The 12,760-nt window shown below is 36.8% G+C and overlaps 1 protein-coding gene across 1 annotated transcript; it reads left to right on the forward strand.

Moving 5' to 3' along the window:
- Positions 1–763: 763 nt before the first annotated feature.
- On the forward strand, positions 764–12,021 carry LOC117924907 (phytanoyl-CoA dioxygenase). Its single transcript, XM_034843647.1, has 9 exons — positions 764–922; positions 1,003–1,127; positions 1,217–1,277; positions 1,724–1,792; positions 1,911–2,029; positions 10,468–10,615; positions 10,726–10,870; positions 10,961–11,047; positions 11,695–12,021. Exons 1-9 carry the CDS (start codon positions 868–870, stop codon positions 11,735–11,737), a joined length of 852 nt encoding a protein of 283 aa, XP_034699538.1. The 5' UTR covers positions 764–867; the 3' UTR covers positions 11,738–12,021.
- Positions 12,022–12,760: the final 739 nt, after the last annotated feature.

The following is a 12,760-nucleotide window of genomic DNA, read 5'->3' on the forward strand; positions in this document are numbered from 1 at the left end:
TATTTTTTAGAAAGCCAACACAGAAGATATTTAATTTTAGGCAGGTGCAACTCATGGGCGGAATTTTTGGATCTGAGCATGCTATGATTCATGATGACGCTGTCACTTTTTTAATGTAGGAATGGAGATTATGTTTTGCCAAGTGTTAGAAAAGTTGTACATATCATAAATAATAATTTAATATTGGCAGGTCAAGTTTATGGGATCAACACGAAACCCCACTCAAAAAGGAAATTAAAAAAAAAAAAAAACAAAAATTAGCTAACACACATGACACAACTGCAATAAAACCTCAATTTTTTTGTATTGTTTTATCCATTTCAAAATTTTTTTTCCACGTCGACAATTGACCTACCTATTCAGGGTTTATCCCATTTCAACATTTTTTTTCCACGTCGACAATTGACCCACCTATTTAGGGAGCGTTTTTGCTTTCCTTGAACGCATTTCCAAACACACGTAAAGAAAAAGTGAAAAAAAAATAAAAACAAATTTAAAATTAATAAATTATTTCATATATTTTTAAATTTTATTTTATTTATAAATTAAATAATTTAAAAATATATAAAATTTTAATTAATTTAATTATATTTGATTTTTTTTAATAGTAAAATCAAATAAAAAAAAATCATTTATGTTTTTTTTTTTCCTTTTTTTAAATATTGATTAAAAACATTACAGATGAAAAATCGTAATTTTTTTAAACTTGGAAATTATTTCATCTCCTTCAAATTCAATTCAATATCTCGTACATTAGGATATGTGAGTGTCGCGAATGGAAATAACCACCGCCATAATCGGACCTAGTCATTCAGAACACTGATTCCTAATATTCCATAGGATTACCAACCACCCATATCGGTAGCCATGGGGATTTCAGGAAAACTGAGTCCAGAACAGCTCCACTCCTTCCATTCTCAAGGTATCCTATCACACTTCCCTTCTTCCTCTGCTCCGTATTCAATCAATTTCCCTTAAAAAGGACGGAAAAAAATGTTGCAGGGTTTCTTGTGATTGAATCGTTTTCAAGCCCTGAAGAGATTGATGACATGAGAAGGAGAATGGATCAATTGCTTGACGGCTTTGACTGCTCCACTGCTGCCTCCATCTTCTCTACCAAAAACCAGGTTTCTCTTTTCTCCCCTTTCTAAACTCATTCCTTTTACTTATTCCATTTCTCTTAACTTATTTCGCTGTTTCAATTTTTTTTTTTCAGCAAAAATTGACCGATGATTACTTCTATGAGAGTGCCGAGAAGATTTCCTTTTTCTTTGAGGGTATTGTTTTACTTATTGTTTCGGGAAAGCAAGCTTACCTTGTACTATGTTTTGCTTTTGTATTTATAAAGATGAACTAGTGGTATATTGTTTTACCTAAGTTCAGCCAAGGAAAAAAGGGGCCTACCACCTGGTGGGTCCAAGTTAACGGATTAACTGTCAATGGAATTTGGAGATTTTGATTGGATATGGATGTTTGATCCCTGGATAGTTTTAGATGCATTTAACTCTTAGGTGGAACCCATCGGAAAATGGGTCCTATTCCTTTTTGGTGTTGTCATGACAAGATCACAGAGGGTCACTGATGTTTTGTCTGTTAGAAAAGTATATTCAGTCGATCACTTAGCAATCTTACTTTACTTGTGTACTCTTGATTACTTAGGCCACTTGCTAGAAGGGCTTTTGTAGTTCGCAGTGCTGACATTAATACCTGAGATTTTTGTCAGAGAAAGCATTCGGTGAGGATGGCAACTTGAAGCAAGCAAAACAACTTTCCATCAACAAAGTTGGCCATGGTATGCTGTGATTCGTATGGTCTTTTGATGATTGGTTTTGAGATGCTCATTCAGTTAGCATTTTTCTTTGCATTTTGATTGGAACTGAACTTACAACTCATGGGTTTTACTTGTGCAGCATTGCATGAGATCGACCCAGTATTTAAAACATTCTCTTGTTCCGAGAAACTCTCAAGTTTGATGCTCTCTTTAGGGTACAAGAGGCCAGTGATCATCCAATCAATGTATATATTTAAGGTACTTGATCTTCTTTATAATTGTATTTTAGTTTCTTCTTACAATTTCTTTTGACCCTCCCTTTCTGCTTGTGGAAATTGTGGCTTCAGTTATGAAAAGGCTCTGCTATATCACAACTATGACAAACTTCTATAACTTTTGCATTCTATAGCTTTGGAATTACACTGTTTGCATACAGAAATTGGTTGTTAGAAGATGATCACATCATCCATTCTTTACCACTTGAGCTAGGCCTCATGGGCAATCACGTCATTCGTGTCATGTATCGACTTGTGAATGGGAAGACATACACTATATTATCAGTAAACGTTTGAAATGAATCCCACCTCTTTGCACTCAGTTGCTCCCTTTCTGAATGAAAAACACTTTGCTATACTGCATGAGTTGCAAAATCATTGTTGAGGATTTCAAGACTGACTTGGGTTGGGCTTGAGAGAAACTATTACGTCTTCCTTGTATTTGAATATTTTTTATCAGACATACTTGCAAAAGTTCTTTGATACTTAATATTCCAGTCACTTAGGTTAAACGTGGTTGTTGGCATTCGGATTCTAGATAGGATTGAAAATAAGGTTGCCAAGATAGAACAGTAGGATTGTGTCAATAATCACAAGATTCCTCAAAATGGCAAAGAATAAAAAAATGTTTCATTTCTGTATTGAAAAACAATAAAATATTTGGAAAATTTTGAGATGATTTAGAAATATAAGTTAGACAAGTTACACATAAGCAAAGCAAAGGAATTAAAAACTAAAAATCATTTCTTGTTGTTACTTCCTCTCTTCCATGTTGCCTATATTGTGCTTAGTTGTATGTGGAGTCATTTAGGATGATTTATTACTTGTGGTTCTAATCTATTACCCTATATAGTTCAACATCTTTTCATTGTTAAGGCATAGTTGAATTAGCGCCTATAAAAAATTAAAGGAAAAAAAACAGGATTTAGTTTTAAAAAATAAAAACCGATGAACAAAATTTGTAAGGGAGAAATATTAAAATGACATATTGAAATACACAAAAATTTGTTTTTCTATTTTTTGTGTTTAGTTGTGTGCCCATGGCAATAAGGGGTAATCCTTTGCGATGGTGGTATAATATCAGATCCAGTAATCAAGCTTCATAAACTTAGGACTTGGCTTGTTTTTGAAATTTTTGGTGCATTTGGGAGGAGTGCAATTAGAGAAAATTAAAAAATGCTGAGCTCATCAGGCTTATTGAGAATAAATAAATAAATAAATAAAGTTTTGAGGCCTTGAAAGGTATTGAAGCTGGCAATGTGTAAATTGTGTTGTCGTGGATCATTGTCAAGGAGTGTGATAAGTATAGAAGTTGTTTGGAGTTTGTTTTAAATTTGAAAATGACATGTACTAGTTAGCTCCCCTTCTCAGTATAAAAACAGGGGAAGTCCAGAGCCCAAAAGCAATTATTATTTTTGAATAAACTGATACCTATTTATTTCCTCTCTACTTTTTCTCTATTTCTTTGTTTCTCTACATGTATCAGAGCTCTCAAGAGCTTGAAATCCAATCCTCTTCCCAAACACCATCAAGCTACTCAAGTATTCTGCAACAACAATCGACAATAGTTTTGACAACAATATTAATCCAACCACTCAACCCATTGCCATAAAACTGGATGACCATAACTATCTTCTATGGAAGCAACAAATCTCTATTGTTGTAGAAGGATTAGGTTTGGAGGGATTCACATTTGGATCTATCATGTGTCCACCTGAATTTGTCTCCATCACTTCTGGTAGCAACTCTTAGCTCAAATGTAACCCGAATTTTGATTGGTGGAATAGCCAAGACAAATTGATAGTTTCCTGGTTGCTTGGCTCCATTTGGGATTTTTTATCATCTTACTTTGCTGCTCAAAATGGGGTCAAATAATGTAATATAAATCTGATTTGCAAAAGCTTCAAAAGGGAGGATCCACAATGAGAGAGTATCTTAATCAGGAGAAAACCCTCATGGACTCACTAGCTTCAGTTGGAGATATCATCTCCAAATGTGATCAGATCCGTGTTGTTACTATAGGGCTTGACAAAGAATATGAATCTGTTGTTGTTTAGATCACTTCACACCTGGATTCATACAATTTCTCTTATGTCTACTCTTTTACTGGCTCATGAGAAGATAATTGAACAGTATAACACTGCTACCGTTGGATCTGTTATGACTGCTAACTTGGCTTCTCAAGGATAACAAAAGAAATTCTTTCCCAACTTAGGAAATCGGCTTCAAAGCAATCAAGGAAATAAGTGGAAAGGAAAAGGTAGAAATTATGGTGGACAATTTGGTGGTGGGTCTAAATCTCAATGCCAACTATGCGGAAAATTTGGTCATACAGTGATAAAATGCTATCATCGATTTGACCTTGTTTTCACCAGACTCAACAGTTCCTCACACAATATTGCTAGTAATGGCTTTAATTCTTTGGAGGGAAAAGACTAAATGAGAGCTATGGTTGTTGTACTTGGAATAAACAATGGCATGTTTGATAAAGCATGGTTCCCTGACTCTGGAGCCACAAACCATTTCACCAATGATTTCAACGATCTCAACATTGGTACTAAATATCAAGGCAACAACAAGCGGAATATGGGCAATGGAGCAGGTTTGGACATCCTTCACATTGGCCAATCTACTTTCTCTTTACCCATTTCTTCTAATCCACTCATTCTTCGAAATCTCTTACATGTTCCTCATATAACCAAAAATCTATTCAGTGTATCTGAATTTCATGTTCCTCATATAACCAAAAATCTAATCAGTTTATCTCAATTTGCAAGGGAAAATCAGGTTTATTTTGAATATCACCCTTCTCTCTGTTTTGTCAAGGATTTGGAAATGGGTCAAATTCTACTCCAAGGGATGCTTAGGAATGGCTTGTACCAGTTCAACTTATCTTGCTCAAAATATCAGCTCAGTTCACCAGTCACAACTTCAGTCTCTCCCAATTCCATCCCTACTATCACCATTCCTATATGTTCAATTGCTACTTATGCAGTTTCTAGCTCAGGTTCTTTTCAATCAAGTTGTAACTCACAACATGAAAACAATTTTGCTTTGTGGCATCAAAGACTGGGTCATTCGGATGCCAAGGTTGTAAAACTTGTTCTCTCTCATTGTAATGAAGTTTTCTCATCTAATGACAAATCTTTGTTTTGTGTTGCTTATCATTTGGGTAAAAGTCGTAAGCTCCCTTTCCCTATTTCTGGAACTCAATATACAAGCTTTGGGGTCCTTCACCTTCAATTTCCACAATTACTTTTAGATATTATGTCACATTCATTGATGCTTACTCTGGTTTCATCTGGATTTATTTTCTTAAAAATAAATTTAAGGTGTTCATGTTTTCGAACACTTCAAAACACAAGTTGAATTGCATCTCAACTGCCGCTTAAAAACTTCAAGTACTGACTCGGGAGGAAAATGTCATTCCTTGAGAACACTCCTACAAAATTCTAACATCATTTATCAACTTTCCTGCCCTCACACTCTTGAACAAAATAGAGTGGCTGAATGTAAACGTGGACATATTGTTGAGTAAGGTCTTACACTCTTAGCTCATGCATCCCTACCTATGACATATTGGGATCATGCCTTTGGCACTATTGTATCTCGTAAATCGCTTGCCAACTCCAGTGCTTAACAACACTTGTCCTATGGAAGTTCTATTTCATATCAAGCCAAATTACTTAGAACTCAAAGTGTTTGGTTGCACCTCTTTTCCCTATCTTTGACCTTATAATGCCAATAAACTTGAATACAGATCATCTCCTTACACTTTTCTTGGATACAACACTCATCACAAAGGTTACAAGTGTATATCTCATGATGGTAAATTTTATATCTCCTTTCCTTTTGCCCAGTTTAGTTCATCCTCTTTACCACAGTCTTGTCAATCTTCTCCCTTGTCAACTCCCTTTGCTGCACCACCAGTCCTTGCACCTTCTCTTTCCTTTTCTCCCACACTTTCCCTGCACACTCCATCTACCACAACTCTAGTGCTACCTCCTACTGCTTCCTCCATACCTCATTCTTCCTTTCCCACTCCTTCTACACCTTCTTCTTTAAAATTGGTCAATGAGTTGAATACTCATCCCATGATTATTCATGCCAAGGATGGTATCTACAAACCCAAAGTATTTGCCATTTTTGTATGTGAAGTCATTGAACCTCCCAATGTTCAGATAGCTCTCTCTGATAAGACTTGGAAAAATGCAATGCAAGAAGAGTATGATGCCCTTCCCCACAACAATACCTGAACCTTGGTTCCAACCCCTATTGATAGGAAAGTTGTGCTCTGCAAATGGATCTTTCACATTAAATGACATGTTGATGGCACTATTGCTAAGTATTAAGCTCGCTTGATTGCCAAAGGGTATCATCATACCGCTAGCCTTGATTTCAATGAAACCTTCAACCTTGTGGTCAAACCAGTAATAATGCGGGTTATTCTCACCACGGCCCTAACTTAGAATGTATTCGCCAATTAAATGTCTTGCCTTTCCCATATCCCTAGCTACTTCCTTTCTTTGTTTAAGATTCCAGCTTCAGTGGCTGCAAAAATAGAGAGGATGCAAAGGGACTTTCTATGGTCAGGGGTTGGGGAAGGTAAAAGAGATCATCTTGTTAGGTGGGAAGCAGTGTGCAAGCCGAGGGTTATAGGGGGTTTGGGGATTGGGAAGATTCCTTTAAGGAATCGAGCTCTTCTAGGGAAATGGTTGTGGAGGTTCCCTAGGGAGAGTACATTCAGAACACTCTTTGGCATCAGGTCATTCTTAGCATATACGGGACACACTCAAATGGTTGGGATGCCAATACTATTGTTAGATGGTCACACCGTTGTCCTTGGAAGGCCATAGCACAAGGCTTTCAGGATTTTTCCAAGTATACTCGGTTTATCGTAGGAGATGGGGAAAGAATTCGCTTTTGGGAAGATTTGTGGCGGGGGAACCAAACTTTAAAAGACCAATATCCAAGACTATATCGAGTAGTAATGGATAAAAATATTCCAATATCTTCAATCTTTGGATCGTCTCGCCCTCTCTCATGGAACTTTAATTTCCGTCGTAATCTAACCGATTTTGAGATAGAAGATCTAGAACGCCTCATGCAATCCCTAGATTGTATGAACTTATCCACTTCCGTTTCAGACGCGAGATCATGGTCCTTATGTTCTTCAGGTTTGTTCACAGTCAAATCTTTCTTTACAGCCATGTCCCAAATGCCGGATTCATCTCCATTGTTCCCCACTAAGTTTGTTTGGAAATCTCAAGTCCCTTTCAAAGTTAAGGCCTTTGTCTGGCTTGTGGCACATAAGAAGGTGAATACCAATGACTTGCTACAATTGAGGAGACCCCACAAAGCTATTAGCCCTGACATATGTAAGTTGTGTATGGAACAAGGAGAATCAGCAGATCATCTCTTTCTCCATTGTTCAGTGACGTTGGGGTTGTGGCACAGACTTTTTCAGCTAGCCAAGATGGATTGGGTTCCTCCGAAAAGCATTTCAGACATGATGTTCATCAATTACAAAGGATTCGGCAAGTCCAAGAGAGGGGTATTGCTATGGCAAAACGCGAGTATAGCGTTAATCTGGGTTGTGTGGCGGGAAAGAAATGCTAGGATATTTGAGGACAAGGCTAGGAATTCAGGGAATCTTTGGGATTCCATTCATTTCCTTGCGTCCTTTTGGGCTTTTTGTTCAGCGGGTTTAAGGGCACCCCCCTTAACGTATTACTACTTGATTGGCTATCAGTGTGTAGTTCCAATAGTTCCAATGGGACGGCCTAGTGTATTGTTATTTTTTCATGTTGTTTAGTTTTTTTGAGGGAGGATTCCTCATCCTCCTTGTGTACTTCTTTTTTTATTAATATATTCTTGTGTGGTTTCCTATCAAAAAAAAAAAAATTAAATGTCAATAATGCCTTCCTCAATGGCATTCTAGAAGATGATATTTACATGCTTCAACCTCTTGGATTAAGCAAGGTAATTCCTCCACTACAATTTGCAAACTTAATAAGGCTCTATGGATTGAAGCAAGCTCCTCAAGCTTAGTTTGAAAAGCTTAAATTTGAAATACAACATCTTGGTTTCAAGTCTTCCTGTGCTGATGTCTGTCTCTTCATTAAGTGCACTGCCCAATCCTGCATTTTTCTTTCTCGTTTATGTTGATGATATTATCATCACTGGCAGAAAATCTTATGAGGTTCAATCCCTCATTAGTCACCTGCATATGTTGTTTGCTCTCAAGGACCTAGGTCCTCTGAATTTTTTACTGGGGATTGAAGTTCATAAACTCCATGATGGCAACTTTCATCTCAGTCAGGGGAAGTATGTGACAGATCTACTTGAAAGAGCAAAAATGCTCAATACAAAATCTATGCCAACTCCTATGATAATAGGCACTCTCCTCTCAGCTCAACTTGGCAATCTTATGCAAGATCCGACACTATATAGAAGCATTGTTGGAGCTCTGCATTATGGCACCATCATCAGACTTGAGATCTCATATTATAACAAAGTTTGTGAATTCATGCAAGATCCCTTCGACATTCATTGGAAGACAGTCAAACAAATATTGAGATTCTTGAAGGGAACAACTCATCATGGTCTGCTGCTTCACAAACCCAACAATCTCTTTGTCACAGGCTACTCCGATGTTGATTGAGCCTCTGACCCTGATGATAGAATATCTACCTTAGGTTATTGTGTGTACTTAGGTGGAAATTTGGTGTCATGAAGCTCCAAGAAACAACAAACTGTTTCAAGGTCTTCAACAAAAGCAAAATATTGTGGTTTAGCTCATGTAACTACAAAGATCCTATGGTTACAAAGTCTTCTTGAAGAACTGGGTGTCAAACAAACCAAGCCACCATTGGTATGGTGTGACAATCTCAGCACAATCTCTTTGTCAGTGAACCTACTAGTATATTTGCGCACAAAACACATGGAACTTGATTTGTATTTTGTGAGAGGGAAGGTCATTGAAAAGAAACTACAAGTCAATCATGTTCTTCTCTGGATCAAACAATAGACATACTCACAAAGGCTTTTTCAGCTTCACACTTCCATAGACTAAAAGGCAAGCTAAACATGAACCCAATACTACATTCACGCACAAAACACATTGAACTCAATTTGTATTTTGTGAGAGAGAGTCATTGAAAAAAAACTATAAGTTCATCATGTTCCTTCTCTGGATCAAACAATAGACATACTCACAAAGGCTTTATCAGCTTCACACTTTCATAGACTAAAAGGCAAGCTAAACATGGTCTCATTGACCTTGATTAGCTAGAGGGGAAGGATTGAAGCTGGTAATGCGTAAATGTTGTGGTAGTGAATTATTGTCAAGGAGTGTGGCTCGTATACAGGTTGTTTGGAGTTTGTTTTATATTTGAAAATGACATGTATTGGTTAGCTCCCCTTCTCTGTATTAAAACAGGGGAAGCCCAGAGCCCAAAAACAATTATTATTTTTGAATAAACTGATACCCATTTATTTCCTCTCTACTTCTTCTCTGTTTCTCTACAAAGGGAGTTGTTGTTAGGTCTCTATACTATTGGGTGTTGGCTTTGGGAGTACTTATTTGACAAGCATGCAATTATATGCTTGTTATAATTACAGTTTCTTATTTGTGCTTAAATATACATGTCAAACAAAGTGAAATGCAATGATGTGAAATGCCGCACTAATGATAGACCTTGTATGATGTGCTTAACTATTGAAGTTTTTCAGAGTTTGGCAGCCTAAAATTGAAATGTGCTCACTTTCATTAATGTTCTAGACACTGGTTCAACCTATTTTTGTCTAATACTTGAATATTGTTGCTCTTCATAAGCTTTAGTAATAATTCATATTTTTGCAATGCAATTGATTCTTAATTTGTGTTTCTGTTAGAAATTTGCTTTCTAGTCTCTTAAGGAAACATTCTGAATTAGTTTCTCCATTTTCCTATCAAAAAAGGGAAACATTCTGTGTGAGTTTTAACTATGACATTGGTTATGAAGATTTTAAAATTCTAATGATAATGTTGATCTTGTGACTGCCACTGTTCCTTTGGAGCCTTTTCCTATCACAAGAGTGCAATCATACATGCAATCCACAATACCTTGGTGGAGAAAAGCTGGATCATTTTAAGTACTTAAAAGGCTAGATCAGTGAAAATATTTGTGATTAAAGATTCACACTCTTTTAACTTTTATGATTTAATGGGTTTAGTTTAGAGGAATGTTTTGCACAGTACCGTAAAATCATGTTTACATGTAAAAGTATCTGCGTCCAAGTAAATTGTATTGCAAGAAATTTTGCACAGATTTAATTTGTTAATTAGTGAAGTAATTGGGTAACCAATCTTCAAATGTAAATGTTTTGTGTCATAGTCCTCTTGAGTTCTATTTGCCTGAAGTAGTTTTTATTTGTCAGCAACCAGGCATTGGAGGTGAAGTGGTGCCGCACCAGGATAACTCATTCCTTTATACTGAACCACCAACTTGCACGGGCCTGTGGCTGGCGCTAGAAGATGCAACAATTCTAAATGGTTGCCTCTGGGCCATTCCTGGATCCCATAAAAGTAGCTATCTTTCCCTTAAGTTTCTCATTAATGTTTCTTCCCTTGAGCGCAAGGAAGCATGCATGACATCGGGTGTAATTTAACCTTAGCTTCTTTTGTGGTGTTTCCAGATGGACTTGTGAGAAGGTTCATCAGAGGTGATGAAGGGGTTTACTTTGACCAGCCTTCCCCATCATATGATGATAAAGATTTTGTGCCTGTTGAAGTGAAAGCTGGCTCTTTGGTTGTCCTTCATGGCGATCTTATTCATCAAAGGTAAGTTATCTTAAGGAGTTTTCTTTACAGCTGAAATAGCCTTTAAGCTAAAAACTTTTCCTCCTTTTTTTTTTGTTTTCTTGATTCTAGTTTTGAGAATCAGTCCCCAAAATCAAGGCATGCCTACAGCTTGCATGTGGTGGATACGGATGGCTGCAAATGGGCCCAAGAGAACTGGTGAGTATGCAAGAATTTTTTATTGTTTTATCCCTTTCCCTTGATAGAATCTTTCTTTATTTTGTGTTTGATTATAGTACTCTGAAAATTGTTATAACTTAACTGACTCCTCTGTGGGGGAATAGGAGTATCTCATATTCAATAACTTTTTTTCTGCTTTATTTCTACAATATTTGTATCTTCTGAAAAAGTTGGCTTGTGTACTTGCTGTGAGAGGATTTGATATCTGGTTCTCCTGCTGGTTTTCTTGTAATTTATGTACTTCTATTAAAGTAGTGGTATTTTGTTTCAAATTTTAGGCTTGGTTGGTTGTCTAATACTACACCTATAGGTTATGGTTGGACGAAAATCTGTTCTTTTTGCAGGAAAGTAGAGTTCCTAGTTTGAACCTAGTTATTTTGTTCAGCATTTTTTAGAAGTTCTTTTAAGAAAAAATAGATCTGATTTACCTTATCGGAGGAACAAGAAACTTAACTGATTTGAGTCAGTTATCTTAAATTAATCTGAACAGGCCAGCTATACTAGTAGCCTTAGTCTTGTTCTCAGAAAATTGTATGATGTTGGACTTCCAGTGATTCAACTTCTTTGTACCAGCCTACTGGTTTATTTCTAATGTCTGCCATTGTTTGTGTTGAAACTGTTATCAGGATCAGAAGGAAAGTGGACCCTGAGCCTCTCTATGAATCTTGATCCGAAGCCCGGCAGTCCATCAGTTGATAGTCATTCGGAAGGCTGCCCATGTCTGTCATTCAGTCGCAACTTTGTGTTCTTTCTTCTTAGTCATCTGTACAATAGGATCCCTGCTTGTGAAATAAAGAATTACAACATAAACTTACTGTGTTATGAGATACAACACGTGCATGAAAATATGTGTGATAACTATTTTTTATTTAATAATTGTTGTCCTACATATCTGTACTGTGTCATCAAGCGATGCTCTGGTGTAATAAATTTTTCCTCCAAACAGTTGCCCATTTGGATCTATCTGTACAACCATGTAGCGCAACTGCAGGCAAACTCCAGTCCTGAATCATTTTGGTAATCAAGAGGCAGAGATTGAGCACGACCCAATTTCTTAACAGAATAATGTTAATTAAAATTCTTTCCATCAACTACCTATTTACATGGCAAGTGACGATTAGATGGCAAAGAATCCTGTATCCATTTTTTAACACACTCAATTACCATTTGCCATGTAAATATAGATAAAGAATATAGTGAAAGTAGTAGTAAGCATAGCAGTACTCTTCTTAAAATGTTACCCAGTCTATCTTTCCTGTCATTTTTTTTTCTCCTAGTGTGATGAAATCCCAATCCTGGACAGAAAGGTGGGTCTCCAGGCAGCCGAGCAGATCTTTAGGAATTATTAAATCTCATGCATTATTTCTTTGTCACTAAAGGACTTTGATGGGACGGGGGCGGTCCATATCATATTCATATCTAGGATGTTTGTGCCTTTGTGGTGGTGTTTTGTTACACATTAGTCAATATTCATTATTTCTTGCTTTATAGTAGGAGTAATTACATGCAGATTATTCCAAACAGGTCCTAAGTCGGAAAATTTTGAAATTCAAACAGGGTATTTGTTTATAAAACGAAGGGTGTCTGGGGTACAGAGGAAATTGTGGACAGAATTAGTTTGTTATTGTCTTATTGAGACAATGCAGGACGGTGTAGGTCAGGGTGAAGGACTCAGCCCCGCCTCCCTCCTTT

This window comes from Vitis riparia, chromosome 1 (assembly GCF_004353265.1).
Source record: "Vitis riparia cultivar Riparia Gloire de Montpellier isolate 1030 chromosome 1, EGFV_Vit.rip_1.0, whole genome shotgun sequence".
Lineage (NCBI taxonomy): Eukaryota > Viridiplantae > Streptophyta > Magnoliopsida > Vitales > Vitaceae > Vitis > Vitis riparia.